Source organism: Eretmochelys imbricata, chromosome 8 (genome assembly GCF_965152235.1).
Source record: "Eretmochelys imbricata isolate rEreImb1 chromosome 8, rEreImb1.hap1, whole genome shotgun sequence".
In the NCBI taxonomy this organism is placed as follows: Eukaryota; Metazoa; Chordata; order Testudines; family Cheloniidae; genus Eretmochelys; species Eretmochelys imbricata.
The window spans coordinates 22,199,378-22,223,290 of NC_135579.1; the positions used below are offsets into that span (position 1 = coordinate 22,199,378).

Sequence of the window (23,913 nt, forward strand, 5' to 3'; positions counted from 1 at the left end):
GAAAGATGTCCAGAGGCGAGGCATTGTGGCTGGCAGGACCGATCCCAATGGAATATTCTTTAGGGAGTTGTCCAGTCACTTTTGAATGATTCCAGGGAGGGGCCTTAATAGGTTATAGTGCGGGTGCTTATGTGGTTACTGTTGGGATCATTATGGTTTGCTGAGCAGTGACAATGCACTCAGTGACATGGATTACTCCCGGAGTCCCCTGCTTGGAGTGACTGGGATTGCCATCTCTTGGAGCTTGTAAGAGAACACTGGAAAAGGCACTGAAAGGGTGTGGCAGGGCATAGCTCTTCATTGGCAGGGGGATGGACTGGGTGAGCTGCTATGGTAAAATTCTGGGACCCTGTGCTAAGTGCTTTCCAGACATACAAGCAGCGTCAGTCTCTGCTGAAGGAAGCTTCCAGCGAGAGACAGTTCAGACTTGTCTGATGCACAGGTGATGACAGCAGCCTGAGGTGGTGCAGGAATCTGAGTCTCAGAGCTGGGAGACTCTGTGGGAGAAATGTAATTAAGGCAGGGTAGGAAGAAGAGTAAGGGTGTATGGGCGGATGGAGACAGCTCCAAGCTTGCAGAGTGCTGGAGAGCCAGGTAGTTGGGAGGCCAGGTATGGCAGCTACCGCTCCGGGTGAAAATTCTACCACCATGCACAGTGCACTGGAGTGAGATTCACCCATAGAATATAGTAGCAGTAAATCACTCCAGGGCATGGCCACAGGGTCGAATATCACAATGTTCCTCCTGCCACAGACACTGCCCTCCCTGAGGGTAATGATATTCCGGTGGTATCGACCCACGTGTGATATGCCGATGTTATCCCTGAGAGCTTGCCTGGCACTGGCTGAGTCTGGCAGATGCTTCTGTGACTGGACACTGGTGTGAATGAGAACATGTGCAAGGGCTCTCAATCGTCATGAAAGAAAATCCCAGAAGTACAGTGCTGCAAAACTGGCCATGTCGGTTAAGTGTGGGGCGGCTACCTTCTCCTAAAGTAGCACATACAGACAGATATAGATGGGCCGTTCCCTACTGAAACTCTGCCACTCATAAGAGTTGTGGAAACATCTGAAACACTGATGAGAGTGTACAGAGAGTGAGGCAGTGCAATCCCATGAGTAGGCTGTAAACCAGCTCAGAATTCTAGTCCAGTGTCTGTAGAACCTCTCCTTTGATCAGTACCTCCGGGCAAGAAGAGCATAGATGTTAGCATCACTGCTGACTGATGGGCTCTGGGGGAGCAGAGGAGAGAGGTAAGCCAGTCCGCAGCAGGACTGGACAACCAAACATCTCCCATTTGTTAGAGAGCGCACACCAGAGGGCTTTTCTGAGAGCTGGACTTTCCTGGGGGAGGCTGCCACATAGAAATACTGTCTCAAAGCTACGGATGGAGAAAACTCTGTGTTGTGCTAGCTTAATCCTTAAACCTCTAGCATTTTCCAGGTTGCCCTTCCAGGGGGATGCACAGGAGGATGTGTTTATGTGCCCGTAGTCCACAAAGGGTTATTAATAATTGAGATGAGGATGATATTTGCACCCCAAGATCTCAAAGCTCTTTATAAAGGCGGATTAGTAGTATTATCTTCATTTTATTGATGGGGAAACTGAGTCACAGTGTGGCAGAGTGACTCACCTGAGGTCACACAGTGAGTCAGTAGCAGAAGCAGGAATAAAACAAGCTCAGGAGGTTAAATTATTTATCTGGGTGTGAGGGTGGGGCAGGCAGATCAGAGAAGAGCAGCGAGCGATGACTATGAGTGAGGCTAACATGGGACCAAACACCCACTAGTATATTGCACCCCAAAGCAGGATACTCCTCTCCCGCCCCCCCATAGGTGCTGGAACTAGGAGTGCGGGGGATGTTGCAGTGCTCCCTGGCTCTAAGTGGTTTTCATTATATAGAGGGTTTACACTCTGATTCAATGGCTCTCAGCACCCCCACTATACAAATTGTTCCAGCAGCCCTGCTCACCCCTGGACCAGTTCAGTTTTAGGGATCATCATATTTAGGGTGAGGTGGTAATTCAGCCCCTGAGCAGGCTGGTGAGGACCTTGGTGCAGGAGGGGCTGGTTTCACGTTCCTTTGGAGCCCCGAGCAGGGATCAGCTTATTAGAATCAGGCAGGTTAATCGCCTGGGGTCCCTGTGGGAGCTTGGGGCATCGGTGAACCTGTTTCCTCTGGTGTTTCTATTCCTGTGGCAGCTGTGCTGCAGGGAGAGACTGGCAAGGGGAAAGATGTTGAAACCTGGTTAGACAGATGAGCTCAAGCAACAAACTGCACCCAAACCTTAGGGAGCATGCCTGAGACACCAGTATGCATCCGATGAAGTGAGCTGTAGCTCACAAAAGCTCATGCTCAAATAAATTGGTTAGTCTCTAAGGTGCCACAAGTACTCCTTTTCTTTTTGCGAATACAGACTAACACGGCTGTTACTCTGAAACCTGAGACACCAGTGAGATACACAAGATAAAATGCGCCCTTGAAAACTGGTGGATGAAAAGAGTGTGGCGCTAGTAATCATTCAAGTTTAACTCCTGGTCTTTTCCCTTCCAAATACAGGCTTTGAGCAAAGGCAGAATTCTTTTAAAGCAATTGAGTGGGATTTTAAGTGGCAACAAACTATCTAAATAATTTTGCTTTGGAGCTACTATCAGTTGGGTGGTTTGAGAGCACACCCAATAAGAGCATTACATTTCAGTAGCAATTTCAGTTTCCACTGCACCTCTCTTCTCCTGCCAGCACATCTGCACCCGGCCCTAATTTTTCACTTCAGCCTCCTATTTTGCATCACCTAGAACGCATCTCTCCCTTTGGGGCCAGTGCTTTAATTATTGTTTCAGAAGCCTTAGGTATTTTCGTGAAGCTAAGCTGTAGATTGGAGCTGACGCAGATTGGAGCTGTTTATCCCATTCCAGGCTTCCCGCCCTGTAGTGATTTTGAGTATATTGCTTTGCCAGTTCCAGTGCTGTGTCTTCCCCCCTTTAGTTCAAAATGAGCAACATACAGAATCCAGGATGGAAACTATGTGAGTTAACTCCATTTATTCCTGTTCTCTGCAGGCAGGGAGGAACTCAGAGAGGCACATTCTAATGTGAAAGGAGTGCAAGTTCCTGATAACGCTCCTCCTCCTTCTAATATCTATAACAAATGAAAGTTTAGCTTTTTTTAAACTCACTCCCCCTACTACACATGCCTGTCTGAGAGCCTGATCCCAAGTCAATGGAAATAGAGCTGGGAGGGATTTTTTGACTGAAAATTTTTGGGCAAAAAATGTTAATTCTGTGACACTGAACATTTCACAAATTCATGTCAAATTCCCTGAATTGTTTTGGTCAGAATAAAACTTAAAACAAATAATTCAGGAAAAATCAAAAAAGTTTCAAAAGTGTCTAAATGAAACACCTTGATTTTTCAATTCAACAAGATTTTTCATTTTGAAATTTCCTTTAATTTTATTTTGAAACATTAAAAATATTAAAATAAAAAATATGCTGTAAATGTTTTGCTGACCCAAAACTCCGCACCCCGCAACTTTTAGATTTGCTGAAATTTTTTTCAAAATTAGTTTTCCATTTAACCCAAAACATATTTTCCCCTGATTTTTCAGAATTGTCAGCAAACCAAAAAATCTGCCCATTTCTAAATGGCAAGACTCCCCCTGGACTTTGAGTAAAGCTCTTGAGCTGCAGGCAGTATTCCAAATGGTTAGAGTTAAAGTGAAGTTGGAAACAGTACAAAGAATCCCAGTCCAAAAGGAACATGCAGAAAAGAAGCAAAGAGTAAAAGAAGCACCATTATCTAACACTCATTGAATGGAATAGCCCGAGGTCCCTGTACTTTGGATTTCTGGGCCCAGGTTTTCAGGCAGCTTAGGTGCTCATTTGCAATTGAAAATCTAATTTTTTCACACACATCTACTGCAATTGCACATGCAGGTCAGATAACTATGCCTGCACATGCAGCTAATTATCTGTTTGAAGGTGCATCTACCCAATCCATGCATGCAGCCACTGTAATTGTGCCCATAAATCTGGTGAATACCTTCCGGCATATTTTGTGTCTAACCTAATTGAAAATCCAACCCTTGGGGTCAGTGAAATCAGCGCTTTATGGCTATGTACAGCTTACTCTCAAGCCTGTTTTATTTCTCCGTCCTGCACTCACTATGTGGGGCTGGAATAATGTTTTTCAGTTTTCTCCTGTTCTTGCTGCAAAGCCAAACCCTAAAGTGTAACTTTTTTAATCCCTGAATTGTAATCGGTTATTGTTATCGTGCCAACGCCTGAGCATCAATATCTCTTCACTGGACTGAGACAGCACTGACTGAGATCCCCACATTTATTGCCCATGGGCCACAAAACAGCCATTGAGTGATAATGACTTTGGGTTGCTACCAGTTTTGGCTGGATGAAAAAAGGAGACCTAGTGGCAAAAGGTGACTCAGTAACACTGAATCAAAACATCTGCCTTTATTATAGTCCTGCATAAAGCTGCTGAGATGAGTCAATTGCAGAATTGCTCTAAACTGAGCTCTCTGCCTCTCTCAGAGCCTGCTGCTGACATGGCGAGCTCCAGCTCAGATGAGCCGTCTGCTAAGGAGACACCAGGAGCTGAGTGCCCCATATATGAAGAGGTGATATGCCTTGACAGAGCAGAGCAGAACCAAAGACTGGCAGTGGAAGAGCTGATCAAGACAGAGGCCAGTTATGTCCACACCATTGAGCTGTGTGTGTGTGACATTCGGGTCCACCTACGGCAAAAGCAGGTGAGAGCTAGACTAAAATCTCCCAATGGAGATGTCAGTCACAACGTGGGGAATGTTCTGTTGGTGTCGGATTGAAATGGGAGCTACTGTGTTTCCCCTTGGTATGAGCCAAGCCTGTTCCACTGTACAATGGAAGGGCTCTTTTAACCAGCCTCTTCCACAGGAGAGAAGGTGGGGAGGGGTCTAACCAGTCCTGGAAGATTGACATCCAAGCCCAAAAGTGAAGCTTCTTAAATTCACAGAGGCAGAACCCTCCACCAGCTCCTCAAAGAGTGACCGTTACCCTGGAGGAGTTTTGCCCCATAGAATTACCTGTGACATGAGGCGACAGATCTTCAAAAATAGCCACTGAACTTGCACCTTCTTACCCATTGAGATTTTCATGTCTGCTTTTAAATGCACAAACATCCAGAGTGGGGCACGCAAAGTGCATTTGCACAAGTGAACTGAGGACATGCAGTGCAGTTTGAATGCCTAGCTCTGAACTTCTGCAGGGGTACAACTAGATGTGGAAACCTGTGCATGCAGCTGGAGCTGGTCAAAATATTATAAACAAAACGTTTCCCTTGACAAATGCCATTTCATTGACACTAGACTCTTTTTTTCAGTGCGTGGTGGGTGGGAAGGAAAGAAAATATGAAAGACTGACTCTGATTCTATGGGAGTGTTTAGGATGCTGGTCTAGGATGTAGGAGACCCAGGTTCAAGTCCCTGGTTTCTATCAGGCCAGGCTATAGAGAGCCAGAGTGTCTCACTCTGTTAAACTTCCAGAGGTCTCATTTACATTCTCCATTGAAATGTTTTTTTTGTTTTTTTTTCTTTCATTTGTTGTCCCCCCTAATCTTTTGACACCTGGGTGCAGAGGCTCCTCCCCTTTGGCTGGGGGTGGGGCAGCTTTAGATGTGGGCGGGCCTGGGCCTCCCCATCCCCAGAGCCTCCAAAGGTGGAATGTTACCACATTTCGATACCTCTAAATGTTTTGTGAAGTGGAATTGTTTTCCAGCCAGCTCCATGTGCAACTTCTGAGGACGGCTTGAAGGATGCACATGCTGCTGCCTGGAGGCTGGTGTCTAGTGTGGGACTGAATTCATTCTGATTGCTTGTGGCTTCCTTGTGCCTTTCAGCTGCCTGACATAGACCTGGAAGGGCTTTTCTCTAACATAGATGACGTCCTCTGTGTCTCCAAACGTTTCCTGAAAGGGCTGGAAGCAACAGTGAACCAGGAGCCTGAGCAGCTGCTTCTGATCAGTAAGTGTGAAGGTGGCAGCGAGCAAGGCTCTGTGTGCCAGGCTGATACTGAACTGATACCGCTGATGCCTGGCAGCAGCAGGGGAAAAGGGGCCTGCTTCACCTTAACAGCCGTCAGCCTTGTCTTCCTCGGCACTCTTGATATCCAAACATTTACCGTGGCAGAGCTGTCTGCGGATCTGGCAGACCCAGCCAGCCTCATGCCCATGGGCAGCAATCCAGAGCAGCCTGAGTTGTACTCATGTCCTGCTTCTCCCAGGAATCCAGAGCCTGAGGGTGAGGAATTGTTGGGTCTTGTGTGTTAATCTCAGCAGATTGCACAGAGCTAGTGAAATAATCACTGACAGCCTAACCCTGCAGGATACATGCTGCATGAGGCACGGGATCGGACCTGCCCATGGAAGGGTTGGGGCACATCAGAGTCAGGTTAGGATAGGGTGCCTGAGGGGCAGTGTTGCCCATTGCTGGGCTACATTTGGCTGGGGCAAGGCCTGGTCTTGTTTGCTCTCCATCTCCTCATGTTCCCTGTTCCCCAGTTTCCAGCAGGGTGGAGAGGAGCCTCCTGTGACTTTGAACGTCTCTTACTCATCTAGTGGGGAGAGTGGAGACCTCAATCTCTGCACTAGCCTTCAAAGTCTTCCTCCACAGTGTCCCCTGCCAGTGTTCCTCAGCCGCAGCTTGGAGGTATCTCCCTCAAGGGTGCCTCGCTGCCATATCCATTCAGTCCTTGGTCTCTCTTTGACCTGCTGGCCAGAAGGCTAATGATAGTGCTGGCACTGTGTGCGTTGAGGACGCCCCTCCCTGGGGAATGGGGCTGGCTCCCCAGCGTGACTCTGTCTGGTAACTTTGCTGCCCAGGTGCCTTGTTCCAGGAGTTCAAAGAGGAGATGGAGAGCATCTATAAGGTTTACTGTGCCTGCTATGAGCAAGCCCTTCTGCTGGTGGAGAGTTACAAGAAGGACCCGAGGTTGCAACAGCAGATTGTGGAGACCCTGAATACGATGGTGTAAGTGCTGTATCTGTTCCCCAGCTCTCTTGGTGAAGCTAACTATGCTTTGGCCTGAATGGCACTTTTTATCCAGGATGGACTGGGCATGCCTTGGAAGCACATTCAGTTTACACAGCTGGCTGGACTAGCTGGATGTCCCTGTCCTCCTGACCAGAGAAGCTGCTGCTGGGGGCACATGTCCTCAGTCAGCTGGCTGGATCATGCACCCTGAAACAGGGGTTGGTAACCATCTTTACACCGCAACCTCCTTCAGCCCTCTGGCAAAATTATGCATCTCTGTGTCCCAGAATCCTCTGGTCCAGTTGCCATGGTGCTTTGTAGGAAGCACTGTGAGGACTGGCCTGTGGTTTATGGACATTCCCAAGGTATGGGGAAGACTCATTTGCAAGGGACTGAGTAATTCTGCTTCAGCAGGAGATCGGAGATGAGGAATGGCGATCGCTCACAGCCACCCCAGACAGCTACTGATGCTCCCATGGGAAGCTGTGACCCAGGAACCGAAGTGTTGTCCTGATAGCACCATTCCCCTTCCCCCTCATTCTGGTGCAGGTGGTCACAGTCTTCTTTAGATATGAGAGACCAGCCTCAGCAGAGGCTGGATTTTCCTTTCTCCTCTGGGGTATCTGTCTGCTCGGCCATGGTGTTTGAATTTGGAGAGTGAAATCTCCTTCCAATCTGGGGTCACGGGGAGAGGCTGCCCTCACACCCCAATAATTCACCTTCTGAACAAAAGTGGGGTCAGGGGCCGTGTCAGCAGGGAACGTGCCTAGGGACTGAAGAGGATGAAATGAGGTTTGGGGGGCAGCCCTATGGCCCTGCACTGCCTTAAGGGGTGGGGGACCCTGACTGCATTCTCAGTGCCTCGACCCCTGTGTCTGACCATGTGCTCAGCTCCTGGTGGCAGATCCATCCTCCCTCAATATCGCCCCCCTTGGGCCAACTAAGAAACCACCTTAACAAGCTCTGAAGGGAGACCCATCTAGTCCTACTGGACAGAAAAGGACATTGGAATGGGAACGGGAGAAGGAATAATTGGAGGTGTGTGGAGGGGGCCCCACCAGCATTCCGAGAATATCACTGCTGTCCCCAACACACGTGACGGACGGGGGGGTGTTAATCTGTTGACAGGGAAGGATCAGAAATGCTAGGCCTTGCTTTGTGCTGCATTTGCCTTGGACCTTGGTCCCTGTCTTGGACCCTTGGCTCATCCTTCCAAAGCTGGACAATAGGCGAGGCTGATAACTGAGAGAGCACATGCAGCTTGTGCCTCCTCCCCTCCCCCAGCCAGCAAGTGGGAAAACATCACCCACAGGCGGAAAGGGGCCTGCCAGTGGATTGCGAGACGTCCTCAGCATGACCTGGGGCAAGAGCTGACATGGGCTTGCTGCTGACACTCTCACTGCCCTAGTCGCCCTATTAGGTGGAGCACTGATAGGAGGGGAAGCAGTTGCTGGGGTTTCTTATGCTGTGCCTCCATGGATCTTGCCACAAAATCTCTAGTGAATGGTGCCTGCCACGCTGCTGGGAGGAAGGCTGGTCAGCCTGCAGCACTCATTCTCTGCTAAAGGCAGCTAGTCACTGTCTTTGTCTCCCTTTCCCTCTCTCTGTCCCCAAGACAAGAATCAATCCTAGGACCTGTTCACTAAACAAACGGGGCACTGTGTAATGAAGCAAGGAAATCCGTCCGCGGCTGGCAGTGTCCTTCGGGTCACTCCCTGACTGGTGCTGGCAGAGACAGTCATCGCAGTGGCTTAGCACAGCTCTGAGGGGTGACGGTTCATGGGCGTTGCCTGCTTCCCTTTGGAAGGCTGAGATCAGGGCTTCATGGCCTGGAAATCCCTGAGCACCTGACAGTGAGCTCCCCAGCACAGGAGGCCAGGTCCTCAGCTAGTGTAAATCAGCAAACCTCCACTGCAGTCATTGTAGCTACAGAGAAACTGATTTTCAGCAGCTGGGGAACTGGCCATGAATTTGAAGAGAAAATGGGAGCAACGGTACTGCCCATCTGTGATGTGCACAGAGGATCCTCCCCACAGTGGTGTCCTTTGGGGGTGGGGGGGAGGGCTGCTACACACGTCACATGGATTCAGGGGATGGATGCAATTAGCCTGGGACCTTATTGTGAAACGGAGTTTCTTTGAAGGTGATCACCCTCATTACATCACAGGTGTCTGATGCCCATTTGCCCCCCCTGCCTCCACCCTCATGACTGGGTACATCTGAAAGCTCAGGGGTCTCTCACCCAACTGTGGACAGGAAGGAAGGGCTTAAAGCCCTGCCCGAGTTCAGCTGTACTCAAGACCCTAATCCTCCCCATTCGCTTCTCATGCAGGCCACACACGGGTGCTTCAGACCTGAGCTTCTTCCTGGTGATGCCAGTGCAGAGGATCACCAAGTACCCACTGCTGCTGCAGAAGATCCTGGAGAACACGTCAGCCAGGGACAAAGCCTACGCTGCCCTGCAGAGCGCAGCCAGCGCCATGCTCGAGATTAATGCCAACATCAACGAGTACAAGAGGCGCAAGGAAGTAGGTGAGGAGGAACTGGCATGTTAAAGGCCTTGTCAGAATGACGGAGGGTCTGTAAAACCCAAGATCAAACTGAAACGTCTTGACTCATTGTTATTCCATTGAAAACAGTTTTTAGTCTGGCTTTAACCTGCAGTGGAAGAACCCTTCCTTTCTCCCACCCTCTGTTTGTCTTGATTGTAAACACTTCCAACAGGGACAGTCTCTAGCAGCATCTAGCACAGTGGGGTCCTGATCTCAGTTATGCCCTCCGGGTACTTGAGTAATATTATTACTATGCTAATACTACTCATTGCAAAACAAACTGCCCTGTGCAGGGGATCCCTGAAGTGAAACTGACTAAAAACAATCATGAAACTGACCAATCTGTTGTCCCTCTCAGAGCTGAGAAAAGCAAAGAGGAAACAACCCTCCCCAATGGTACCAAATAAAAACAGGCTTTTAAAATACTTTCTGAATTCTTTTTCTAAATTATTTGTATTCAACCAAGCAATTCACCTTGATACATTGCAGTGGTACCTAGCGACACACACATTTCTCCAGCCGGTCACTTGTGCCAGCACTGAGTCATACCTTAAGTTCCCTCTAAGCTGCGTGGCCGTGCAGCTGCCTATTAAGCCCGACGCAGGGGTTCAGAGCTGCGGTGGGGAGAGGCGCCCCTCCCCACCAGCCCCAGCATGGACCTGCCGCAGCGGGGGGAGGCACATCTCTCCCCGGCCCCAGCACGGACCTGCCCCAGACTTGCCATGGCCGAGGGAGAGGAGCCCCTCCTTCAGGCCAGAGCCTACACCCCGAGCCAGAACCATCACCCCCACACACACCCCAACCCTCTGCCCTGCCCTGATCCCCCTCCTTCACCCTGAACCCCTTGTACCTGGCCCCATCCCAGAGCCCGCACCCCCAGCCAGAGCCATCATACACACCCCTGGACCTCAATCCTCTGCCCCAGCCCTGAGCCCCTCCCAGACATCACCTCTATATTCGTGCACATAACAAAATTAATTCCGCACATGGACCTAAAAAATTAGAGGAAACACTGCATACCTATAGTGGTTTGCACACATGAAACCACATTGGCCTTTCATGTCTGAATATTCTACTCTGTTAATGGTTTGAGTTGTCTTTCTCTTTCCACTAATCAGTCTGATTAGTCATGTTACATTTCCTACAATCCTTTCTTTGTGTTTTACTATTCTTATGACTATTCCTACCTTATTTCTTATTATTTGTATCACAGTAGCACCTGCAGGGACCAGGGCCCCATTGTGCTAGGCACTGCACAAACACTTAGCAAGAGACAGTCCCTGGCTGGAGAGCTTCTAGTCTAATTCAAATGAGAAGTGTGTGTCAAACTATAGGAGGCAAGGAGGAGGGTAAGAGTGTCCAGGGGAGAACTACAGGAAGGAATATAATGGAGTAAGCAGGTAGGTCATTTACAGCTTCAGTTATACTCTCTTCCCTTTATGAGGGGTCAGTGCTCTGCATTTGGGCCCCAAAGAACTGAATGAGATGTGATCCCCAGGAGGAACCCAGGCTCAGAGGTTCCTTGATCCCTCACCTGTTTATCTTCCTCCCCTTCTGTCCTGAGGCAGCAACCAAATACAGCAAGGTCGAGCAGCTGACGCTGCGGGAGCGCCTTGGCCGGCTCAACAAGCACTCCATTGCCAAGAAGACCATGCGGTTGAGCCGGCTCTTCATGCATGAAGCGGGCATTGTGCCCAAGGTGAGGCTCCTGCTCACATCCGGCTCCTAGTAACAATACAATGTGTATATGCTAGTGACATAGGTAGGAGGAAAACAGTTCAACCAAGGGCAGCAGGAGTTGGGTGCTGCTTACTGAAAGCACCTGTTTTTCACAGGTAGCCTTTCTGTGGCTTAACACTGGCCATCACGTGTATCTGCAAATGTGATGTGTGAAACATGGGTGAGCCACACTGAGGTCTTATCAACACTGAGGTCATGTGATCCATGCTGATATCATGTGAGATACTTAAGTCCTCATGTGACCTACTTGTGGTCATTTATCCTAAATTTAAAGCCTGGCCTAGTGATCTGAGTTCAAGTATCAAATTCACTCTCTTGATCCCCTGGTGAGCAAAGTCTTGGAGCATTGTAGAGGCAGCTTGCTCAGCTCCTAAAGGTTTAGGAAGGGAAACAAATCCAGTGGGGTGGACCCTTCCTGCAGGCTGTGGCTAGTGCGTTCTCCCAAGTCCACTGAAGGCCTTTCTATGCCCAGCCTCTATCCTGCATGCATTCCTACCACCAGGCAAGTACATTCTGGGCAAAGTTCTGGGCCTGTTGAAGCCATTGGCAAAGCTCCCAGAATTTCACCCTCTGTGTCCACCAAGAACTGTCTATATTCCAATCCATTTGGTGTTGCAATCCAGTCCATTCCACAAGACAGCAGGAGCACTGTGCCTGTTCAGACTAGTCAATGGACCGATTTCCTGTCCAGGAGCCCACAGTATATCTTCTTCCCATTGACTTTCAGACAGAGGACAAAGAATTTGACCGTCTGGAGGAAAAGTTTCAATTCCTGGCGTCTGGTGTGACTGAGCTGAAGGAGAACGTAACCTCTTACCTGAACAATTTGCAGGTAAAGCCCACTCATCCCATAATACCTGGGGGTGAGAGACCTACAGAGGCATCCTGGGCAAGCTCCTGTGGATCGCTCAAGCACCTTCAACTCCACCTGAAACCAATGAGAGCTGAGGGTGCTCGGCACCTAGCAGAATTGGGGCCGTATTTCTGATGGGTGAAATCCAACCCTGTGCAGAGGGCTCACAGAAGGTGCAGAGGGGTCATGTAAGGTCTGTGCATTGCTTAAGTCCCCAGACTGAGCTGCGATTGAAACAATGCCTGGGCCTTGTACTGATTCTCTGCCCAGAGGTGAAGTTCACCCCATGTGAGGAATAAATAAAATAATAACTGCACCATGTTTAGAAGACGTACGGTGCTATAAAAGGTCCCAGGGTTATTCAGGCTCTGAAATCCCCATGCTGCATGAGAAGGACTCTTTCCAACACTAAGGCTGACACATTGGGAACAAGGACACAGGGTGACACAGTGAGCTAGTGCCCTGGCTTTCCTCCTTTGAAGACCCGATTGGCTTGCTTCTCAGCCTTCCCACCAGGTGGCATCTCTCTGTGGGAGATGGCCTGGGTATGGTGGCCTGCCTTCGTCTCTAGATGCAGTGTTGCCAGGTAGATCTTGACAAACTGCAGGGCGCTCCGAGAAGAGCATCCAAAAGGCCCAGGGGGCTGGAGGGATGGACTCGTAAAGAGCAATGAGAAGTGCTAAACAGGCTAGGCTAAGAGAGGAGGAGAAGGGGCCGAATAGCCCTTTATAAATACAGGAAGGGCTTAAAGCCCCATGAAACTCAGGAATTCTTTGGGGCTGGAACTGGGAGGAATGGGATGAAATTAAGGAAAGGAAACATATTCTGGGATGCCAGTGACATGCTAGTGTGCAGAATAGTCTCCCAAGGAAATGGTGGAAGCCCCATCCTGTGGGACTTTTGAAACTAGCCTGGAAAAAGACCTGGAGAACAATCCTGCCTTGGCCCCAGGGTGCTGAGCTGGATGCCCTGAAAGGTCTTTACCATCGCTACTGTTTTCACACCACGGCACCAGGAGTCAGGGAATAGGGCTGAGCACCCAGGACAATAAACTCAGTGGTCTGGCTGGGCAGGGCTGTGATCAGACACAGCCTTTAGAAGTGCCTGAGGAAAGGAGTGTGTCCCATCCCTGCCCGAGGGAAATCCTCTGGTAAATATTAATAAAAGCTTGAGATGATGTGATCTCCTGCACAGAAATGACCTGATCTCCTAATGCACCGTTTGGCAGGTTGGCAGCTCCTTAATCCCTCCAGTCTGATCCTCCTTATTCATCTGCACATGCCGTCCCTCAGCCACCAGCAGACAGCCAAATCACTATTTGTAAAAAACCCAGACCCCAGTGCGGCTCAGAGGTCTCAGACACAACAGCCACCTCAGTGGTGGAGGGGCCAAAGATACCTCCCCCCATCATCTTCGCTGCTTCTGGTTCCCACCTTTTCAGTAGCAATGAGGGCCTGAAAAGGGAGCTGCATTCCCTGGGACACGACCTCCTCCTCCTCTGGTGGAGGGTGGGGGAGAGCAGGAGTGCACCTGGGACAGAGGAGTCATTAGCTCAGTCTGAGCCAAGAAAGCACCTTCTGCCAGTACTCCAAGGCAGCCCAGGCTGGTGGGAACGGCACATGGAAGCCCCTCTTGAGTGGCCTGGCGACTATTCCTCTGAAGAGGAAGAAAACCCATCCAGCTGTGAGAGCAGGGAGTTCGGCACCTCAGCAGCTGCCCTCAGGCAGGGATCCTTATGGCTGAGTGGGTGGTGCTCCCATCTCTGGGCCAGAGCATTATGGGTTGGATTCTCCCCTCTGGACTGAATGCTGCCGTTGAAGGGCAGCAGTGGGCCACTGCACTGAGAGAGATGCTGCCCATGAGAGGAAAGGTCGAACCAAAGCCTCTAGGAGCTCAGGCTGTCCCTCTAGGAGACCTGGGACATCTGTTTTGCCAGCTCCTCTCCCTTTGCATGAGTCCCCCAGTCACAGCCTCCCTGGCAGAGAGTGTCAGCTAAGTCCTCTGTGCAGCATGAGTGTTCATGTTAGCCACGCTGCCTGAGCTCCAAACACTACATGCCAGGGAGTACGAAAGCAGCCCCAATCATACTGCTCCAGGGGAGAGTGCAGCAGCCCTGGAAACTTGACAACAAGATCTCAAACCAAGTGGAGGTTTGGGTTTCTGCAGGGTTTCTTGTGGTCACTGGGCTGCGGGCACCTGTTTGTTACTGTAGGGTGGCTCTTGCCACGTGGTTTGTGCACCCTGACCTGGGGGTCATTCCTGAGCATTGCATGCACAAACTGGTTTGCTACCAGAGAGCTGCTTGGAACACTGGTCTACAAACACTGCTTTGGTATTTTAGGATAACTTGGAAATGCCAGGCTGAATCCATTGGTTTGTTATTTTAGGTAGCTTGGGAGAATCAGCCTGAGTGCACTGGTTGGATACTGTAGAATGCAGGACAGCTGCTGCAGTTTTTATTCTCAAAGAAAAGAGGACAGGAGCTTTGGGTGGAAGAGATAACAAGTGCCTGGAGTTTACAGAGGGCTGTAGGAAAAGGAGTAGGTCCCATTCTGAACCTGCCTTCAGGGAAGGCTGACACTGCCCTGGGCATCTCCCAGGTTTTAACACACATGGACAATTCTAGGGTTCTCAGCCCCTTTTCCCCCCCCCTCCCAGGTCTTCCTCCTTTCCAAACCACAGGAGTGCGAGCTGGAAATGGAAGGAGCTGCCCAGCAGTATCGCCGCCTGGCGGGAACGCTCTGTCGCACCATCTTCCCGGAGTTTGTGAGTGCCACCTCACTTACATCTATGTGGGCAGGGAGCCTAGCGCTGGCCCTGCAGGTCCCACCCCAGGGCTGTTCTCATTAGCTTACAGCAGGCAGTGAGGGCAGGACTGCATCCGAAGAGAGGACTGTGGGAAAGGCAATTACACTCGCTATTTGACTTGCCTCCTGAACGGTACTCCATAGGGAGCTCCATCATGTGCCTCAGCCCCAGCCCTCCCACCACTTCTAGGGGTTCTCTGACTCCTCCCCGCAGTCAGAACTTGGGCACCTCACTCAACTATACGTTCCCCCACCCCTCTAGCACCCTGCCTGTTTCATTCCACGATGGCTGCTTATCGCCTGGGGACTCAACACCCTCTGAAGTCTGCTCTCTGTCTTGTGCCCCACGCTGCTCACTGCTGCAGTTTCACTGGCTCAGAATGAGGTGGGTGGGTGGCTCTTAGTGTCCGAATAAACATCCAGGGAAGGATGCCTGTTGTGTCTGGCTACCGGTGGAGAGGTGCCTGAGAAGATACAAACCATGTGTGGAGTCTGGTGGGATCATAATGGGAGCTTCCTGGGGTCTGTCGGCAGAAGGCCTCCTTGGTGAGCCCAGTGGAAGCTTCCCTTACGTCAAGTCAGTAGGAGCCAGAAGTTGCTCTCTGCAGACATGACAATTCCCTTCTCTCATGGCTGCCAGCCACGCAGGAGAGTTGGGCGCTAATGCTCTCCTCTGTGACAGGCCTGGAGAGCCTGGAGTTCAAGGGTCCCCCATGCTGTTTCTGATGTTCAGGCTGGAGCACTGTGCTGCATGGCTGGCAGATCTGGGGACATCAGGATTTCACTGGGGTGCTTCTGGGTTCTCTCCAACAGAGGAGTCAGCTGGACCGGCTGGTTTACCAGCCACTCTGCAGCCTGTCAGAGACTCTGAAGGGACCGCAGCAGCTGATCAGGAAGCGCCTGGACAAGCTGCTGGACTATGAGGAGATCGAGGAGAAGAAGTGTGAGATAGGCAACGTGACCTACAATGAGGAAGCCACCATGAACACCTACCTTGCCATCAACACCCTACTGGTGTCCGAGCTCCCCACCTTCAACCAGGTGGCCATGCAGTGGCTGGGGCAGATACTGCGCTCACTTGTGGCCCTTCAGAGGGACTTGGCAAAGCAGGTGCTCCAAGAGGCTGAAATAGAGCTGGCCCAGGTAACGGAGACCCATGGGTGCGTACTGAGCTAGCATGAGCTAGAAGCTCTTGTGCCTGGCCTCAGCTGACAGCCACACACCACTAAGACCCACAGGCACGGGGTTGGGGGGAGCACCAGGAGAGGTTTCTGCCTGGGTAGCAGCAGGCTGCTTTCCTCCCACCCTGACTCTCCACAGGCAGATGCACTGAGCTCTCCCCGCAGGCTGCACTTTTATTTGCACGTGTCTATTTCCCTTCTTCTTTGGGCTGGCTGGAGTTGCTTCTCCTAGACTGCTACGGGTGGCCCTACCCCCTCTTGGGGAGTTCCCCATGGTGGCTGAGGGTTACTATTAATATTTGAATTGTGCTAGTGCCGAGGGTCCCCGTTGTAGACCTGGACCCCACTGCACTAGGTGCTGTACAGATGCAGAACAAGACGAGAGTTCCTGCCCTGAGGAGATAGCCTGATCAAGCCAGAATATTCTTGATCTCCTAGGAGCCCTCCTCTAAGTCCTGACAGTATCACTGACCATTGTACACATGGGGAGGAGCTATGATTCAAAGTCAGATAGGAGCATCTTGTGTTGATGAGGGGGACCTGAGAGATTGTTCCGGTTTCTTGAAATGTAGAAACTCTTGTTCTCTTTGGGTTTCTGATTCCCTTTCTTTCTGTTTCTCCTCTTCCTGATACCCTTCCCATGGATTTCTGTCTGCACAGCCCTTCTCCCTTGCGATCTCTAATTCCAGTGTGTCTTTCTACAGCTACCGCATAGCCACATCCCTCTACCTACTTTCTGGAAGATGGTGAAGGACACTTTAAGCCAGTCTGGTGCTCAGCTTAACTCCTTCTGCCAGAAATTTGAGACGGTCATGCCGAGCCCTGTGGTACAGGTAGGAGCAGGGAGGAGCCAAGCACCTCCTCCCATCAGATGGCTGAGAAGACAGGAAAAAGAATGAGGAGTACTTGTGGCAACTTAGAGACTAACAAATTTATTTGGGCATAAGCTTTCATGGGCTAAAAACCCACTGCATCAGATGCATGCAGTGGAAAATACAGTAGGAAGATATATATACACAGAGAACATGGAAAAATGGGGGTTGCCATACCAACTCTAACGAGACTAATCAATTAAGGTGGGCTATTATCAGCAGGGAAAAAAAACTTTTATAGTGATAATCAGGATGGCCCATTTCAAACCCATTAGTTGACAAGAAGGTGTGAGTAACAGTAGGGGAAAAATTAGCATGGGGAAATAGTTTTTAATTTGTATAATTACTCATCCGCTCCCAGTCTTTATTCAAGCCTAATTTAATAGTGTCCAGTTTGCAAATTAATTCCAGTTCTGCAGTTTCTCGTTGGAGTCTGTTTTTGAAGTTTTTTTGTTGAAGAATTGCGACTCTTAGGTCTGTAATTGAGTGTTGAAGGAGGCTGAAGTGTTCTCTGACTGGTTTTTGAATGTCATAATTCTTGACGTCTGATTTGTGTCCATTTATTCTTTTGCGTAGAGACTGTCCAGTTTGGCCAATGTACATGACAGAGGGGCATTGCTGGCACATGATGGCATATATCACATTGGTAGATGTGCAGGTGAACGAGCCTCTGATGGTGTAGCTGATGAGATGAGGTCCTATGATGGTGTCCCTTGAATAGATATGTGGACAGAGCTGGCAACGGGCTTTGTTGCAAGGACAGGTTCCTGGGTTAGTGTTTTTGTTGTGTGGTGTGTGGTTGCTGGTGAGTATTTGCTTCAGGTTGGGGGGCTGTCTGTAAGCGAGGTCTGGCCTGTCTCCCAAGATCTATGAGAGTGATGGGTCGTCCTTCAGGGTAGGTTCTCAATCCTTGATGATGCGCTGGAGAGGTTTTAGTTGGGGGCTGAGGGTGACGGCTAGTGGCTTTCTATTACTTTCTTTGTTGGGCCTGTCCTGTTGTGGGTGACTTCTGGGTACTCTTCTGGCTCTGTCAATCTGTTTCTTCACTTCAGCAGGTGGGTATTGTAGTTGTAAGAACGCTTGATAGAGATCTTGTAGGTGTTTGTCTCTGTCTGACAGATTGGAGCAAATGCAGTTGTATCTTAGAGCTTGGCTGTAGACAATGGATCGTGTGATGTGGTGTGGATGAAAGCTGGAGGCATGTGAGTGAGTATAGCGGTCAGTAGGTTTCCGGCATAGGGTGGTGTTTATGTGACCATTGCTTATTAGCACTGTAGTGTCCAGGAAGTGGATCTCTTATGTGGAGTGGTCCATGCTGAGGTTGGTGGTGGGATGGAAATTGTTGAAATCATGGTGGAATTCCTCAAGCGCTTCTTTTCCATGGGTCCAGATGATGAAGATGTCATCAATGTAGCGCAAGTAGAGTAGGGGCGTTAGGGGACAAGAGCTGAGGAAGTGTTGTTCTAAGTCAGACATAAAAATGTTGGCATGCTATGGGGCCATGTGGGTACCCATAGGAGTGCCGCTGACTTGAAGGTATACATTGTCCCCAAATGTGAAATAGTTATGGGTGAGGACAAAGTTACAAAGTTTAGCCACCAGGTTTGCCGTGACATTATTGGGGACAATGTTCCTGACAGCTTGTAGTCTATCTTTGTGTGGAATGTTGGTGTAGAGGGCTTCTACATCCACAGTAGCCAGGATGGTGTTTTCTGGAAGATCATAGATTCTCAGTATTTCACAAATGAAGGAGAACATCCCATTGGGAAGCAAGTGAGGTTAGGGACAGCCAATGGCAATGCCGAGGACTTTGCAGCAGCCATGCTACTGGTTTTGACTCCTTGACAATGGTTGGCTGGTAATTGTGGTGAGCCAGGGAATCCTCCACATCAGGCTACAATGGCCTAGGGTGGATCCCTTAGCTCTGGAGACCCAGCTTCATACCCTGAAGCTGATCAGATGTTTTACTGCAACTGACTGGAGTCCCTACCCTGGCTGACACTGATCATGACATAACCCCCAGTAATCCAGAAAGTAAACACACTCTGAGGGTAAGATCTCATAGTAGGGAACATTTTCTGACTCTGTTCTCCCTGTGTCTTACTCCCCATTAGCCTCTCAGCCCTGCTGAGGAGCGCAGGGTCCTTTCACTTGTCAACAAACATGGCCCAGACAAGCTCTACCAGCTGACAAGCAACATCAGTGGCAGCAAAGATCTGGACCTGACCCTGCAGAGGGGACAGATAGTAGCTCTCCTGCACGAAATGGACACCAAAGGCAACACTAACAGATGGCTAGTGGATGCTGGAGGTACTTGCAAGGACTACAGGAACCTTCTCTTTTTCCCTGACATTAAAGGTTCCTCAAGCCAGCGTAAAAAACAGAAGGGAGAACTATGTTCTGACAAAGTAAAGTGCTCTGGGTTGGTGAACTGTCCCTAGGGAGCCTTCCATCTGGGAATTTCTGGGGAAGCAGAGACTGCTCGGCTCTATGGCTGTATCTCTTTTCTCTCTGGAGCAACCTTACTGAGATCCATTCTCCTTGACTGCTCACTTGTGGGTGGAATACATCAGAGGTTTGCTGGTGGAACTCACAGGACAGAGCTCGATGCACTGAGAGAACAGAAGGTTGTGAATTCTGTTCCACGTGTGTATTTTGGAGATAGGCCTGAAGCAGAACCATTTATCTCAACCAGCCTGAACTTCCTGGAATTGGATGAAACAGGAGCTAGATGTGACCCTCCCCTGGTTTTGCCAAACTCAGATCCACCCCCATTTTTGCCCAGTTCTAATATGTCTGTAGCCACAGGCCATTACACATAGTGCTCAGGTTTTGCCACATTGATTCCCCAGGGAGCATTAGTGATGTGCCGCAGCCTGGTCCCCTGTGCTCAGCAAGATCTCAGAATCCCTTTGTGGTGCTTCACGGTGGGGCCAGTCAGCCAGATAGCAGAGAGGTGCAGCAGCAGAGCTGTGCAGCCTTGCACTATGCCAGGGTGTTGCCAGAGTAATCCCTTCCTTCTTCCCCTATGCTTGAATCCATCCACAAAAGAAGAACAGGTAATTGGTGCCCAGCCTGACTGAGTCTGTGTGTCTTACAGGTCACCGAGGCTATGTCCTGGCTGGAAAACTCCAACCATATCATCTGGTCCAAAGTCAAAAGCCCAGGATGCAGATGCTGGCCCCGGACGCTGGAGCTGAGAGAAGACGACACTCTTACACCTTACCCGAAACACCCAGGCCACAGGTCCTCATCACCCCTCCGGCTTTCCAGGTGGGTGTGGAGACACCTGCAGGCACCTACGTTTGTTCAGTCATTACACCCACCTCTGTGCGTATAGCTGCCCTGGGCACATCCAGTACCTGCACACATATACAGCACAGGAGTGGGGGAAGCACTTACAGCCAAACTCACAACATGCACATGTGTATACTCAGGACATACTTGGCCATGTCTGTAACCACTTCTAGGGAAGCTGTGAACGGACAGCACAGACTGGATCCGTGGCCCATCCAGTTTGGTATTTCCTCTCTAACATTGACCAGTGCCTAACCAGTGCAGAAGAAAGGGACTTCCTCCATGTGCAATTGACTATTGTACAATGTTCTAGCTAGAGGAAAAGGCCTCCCTGACCCCTGCAATGATCAGAAGATGCTCAGAAAAGATGAGGTTTGATTAACCCTCTGCACAGACAACTGTAAATGTCCTTTTGGCTTGTAACATTACACTGTCCCTTTGTAAATCCTGGGTGCAACATTTAACTCTGACGGTCTCATCACTCAGAGAGTGCGGCCCAGGGCAGTCATGGCTTAAATGACAGTAACTAACTCCTTGAATTCCTCTCAAAACCAAACAGGTAGCCAGTGCTTCTGAAAATCCACACCCATGCACACCTCTCTGAATTGATAAGACCTAAATGAGTGGGATTCTTCCATTCATCTTCACTTTAGCCCCCAGGTCCTGCTCCCCTTTGGATCTTCTTTCCAATGAGGGTTTTCTGTACCATCTCCTTGCCTTTTCCAGGTGGTTGCAGGTTATGCATTCACAGCCAGGAGCCCCCATGAGGTCAGTCTGCAGGCAGGGCAGCTGCTGACGGTGCTGGAACCTCACGATAAGAAGGGAAGCAAGGAGTGGAGCCTGGTGGAAGTCAATGGACAGCGGGGCTACGTACCTTCCAGTTACCTGATGATGGTCCCCACCCAGGAGCTGGGCGGTTGGAGCTTGCCTGCTTGGTCTCTACCAACTCAGCAAACATAGTTGCAGAAACAATGTTCAGGAATGAGTGATTCACTCCCCTACCCACCCCTCTCCCCAAAGAGGCTTGGCACATGCAGTGAGTAAAGCTGGAGAATGAGCTGGCAAAGAAATGAAGAGGCCCCACTGGACTGAGAACGGAAAGGACAAAAACTACTGACATAGAATTTTGCACAGGGAACTTTGTGTGCGGGAAAGTGTGTGTGTGTGTGTGTTAGTCTGAGGGTGCCTTTTGTGTTGTCATGGAAGAGGGCATGAAGGTGTGAGGGTGTGTTTGTGTCTGCACCATCTGAGCCATTAGCAATTCTCTTTGAAAAGTCATGGAAGATGGGAGAGATTCCAGAGGACTGGAAAAGGGCAAATATGGTGCCAATCTATAAAAAGGGACATAAGGACATCCCAACGAATTACAGACCAGTGAGCTTAACTTCAGTACCCGGAAAGATAATGGAGCAAATAATTAAGCAATCAATTTGCAAACACCTAGAAGCTAATAAGCTGATAAGTAACAGCAAGCATGGATTTGTCAAGAACAAATTGTGTCAAACCAACCTAATAGCTTTCTTTGACAGGGTAACAAGCCTTTTAGATGGGGATGAGCAGTAGATGTGGTATATCTTGACTTTAATAAGGCTTGTGATACTGTCTTGCATGATCTGCTCATAAACAAACCAGGGAACTACAACCTAAATAGAGCTAGTATAAGGTAGGCGCATAACTAGTTGGAAAATGGTTCCCAGAGCGTAGTTATGAGTGGTTCACAGTCATGCTGGAAGGACATGACGAGTGGGGTCCCGCAGGGATCAGTTCTGGGTCTGGTTCTGTTCAATATCTTCATCAGTGATTTAGATAATGGCACAGAGAGTGCACTCATAAAGTTTGCAGACGATACCAAGCTGGGATTGCAAGGGGTTGCAAGTGCTTTGGAGGGTAGGATTATAATTCAAAATGATCTGGACAAACTGGAGAAATGGTCTGAAGTTAATAGGATGAAATTCAATAAGGACAAATGCAAAGTACTCCACTTAGGAAGGAACAATCAGTTGCACGCATACAAAATGGGAGATGACTGCCTAGGAAGGAGTGCAGTGGAAAGTGATCTGGGGGTCATAGTGGGCCACAAGCTAACTATGAGTCAACAGTGTAACACTGTTGCAAAAAAAGCAAACATCATTCAGGGATGTATTAGCAGGAGTGTTGTAAGCAAGACACGAGAAGTAATTCTTCCGCTCTACTCCGCGCTAATTAGGCCTCAACTGGAGTACTGTGTCCAGCTCTGGTGCCACATTTCAGGAAAGATGTGGATAAATTGGAGAAAGTCCAGAGAAGAGCAACAAGAATGATTAAAGGTCTAGAAAACATGACCTATGAGGAAAGATTGAAAAAATTGGGTTTGTTTAGGCTAGAGAAGAGAAGACTGAGAGGGGACAGGATAATAGTTTCCAAGTATGTAAAAGTTGTTACAAGGAGGTAGGAGAAAAATTGTTCTCCTTAACCTCTGAGGATAGGACAAGAAGCAATGGGCTTAAATTGCAGCAAGGGTGGCTTAGGTTGGGCATTCGGAAAAACTCCTTAACTGTCAGGGTGGTTAAGCACTGGAATAAATTGCCTAGAGAGGTTGTGGAATCCCCATCATTGGAGATTTTTTTAAGAGCAGGTTAGACAAACATCTGTCAGGGATGTTTTTGATAATACTTAGTCCTGCCTTGAGTGCAGAGGACTGGACTAGATGACCTCTCAAGGTCCCTTCCAGTTCTATGATTCTGTGCTTTATTAGAAGCCAGGAAGGGCTGTGGGTGCATGTTGTGCCCCTTTGCTGTGATTCACTGGAGTTAATAATATTGAGAAGAATGTTCCATTCAGCAGGGAGAAAGAACCCAGCCAGAATCTAAAGGAGATCCAATGTTGACCTCCCCTGACAAAGGGAGACCTCCAGACTGAAATGGACAGCTGTTTGGTGGCCTCTTTGAAATGTATCTGGGACATGAGGACATGACTAGCAAACACGTGTCCACATCCTGAAAGCACCCATCACAACTGGCAAGGACTGGTGCTCTTACTAGCCATCTCAGCAGAGAGGCCAAGGATCAAATGAGCCCTGGAGACTTAGGGGAAGTCTGCTCAGCTGCTGCCCTTGCTGCCCATTCAGTCTCATGGGCTCAAAGTCCAGCACCTTTGACTCACACTAAATCCACTTTAAATAAAAAAGACATGGCAATGGCTGCTATGTTTTAAAAGAGCATTCAAATTAGCAGTGTGGCCTAGTGCATAGAATGCTGGAATGGAACTCAGGAGATCTTGGTTCCATTCCCACCTCTGCCACTGCCCTAATGGGTGACCTTGGGCAAGTCACTTCCCCTCCCCTTGTCTCAGTTTGCTCAAATGACCTCCTTTGAGATGTACTGAAGAAAAGCTAACAATGACTACTAATACTATTTAATACTGAATATTATTCTGACATGTCATAGATACATAAAGCTACATACATACAACAAACTTTCTTGATACTTGGGGATAAGCTACCAAATGCTTCACTCATGCACTGTACTTGGGGGGGAAATACTACTGAGCTGCTAAGTGATCGTTACTGTGGGTGAAGGGGGAACCATCATTCTTTGCACTCCAGCGGTGG

General features: G+C 49.3%; 1 protein-coding gene across 1 annotated transcript; it reads left to right on the plus strand.

Moving 5' to 3' along the window:
• Window positions 1–4,499: 4,499 nt before the first annotated feature.
• ARHGEF37 (Rho guanine nucleotide exchange factor 37) lies at window positions 4,500–21,284 on the plus strand. The gene is made up of 12 exons (XM_077825133.1): window positions 4,500–4,766; window positions 5,891–6,014; window positions 6,872–7,019; window positions 9,355–9,554; window positions 11,143–11,273; window positions 12,042–12,146; window positions 14,826–14,933; window positions 15,788–16,117; window positions 16,860–16,988; window positions 19,142–19,337; window positions 20,128–20,300; window positions 21,051–21,284. Exons 1-12 carry the CDS (start codon window positions 4,500–4,502, stop codon window positions 21,282–21,284), a joined length of 2,145 nt encoding a protein of 714 aa, XP_077681259.1.
• The last annotated feature ends 2,629 nt before the right edge of the window (window positions 21,285–23,913 follow it).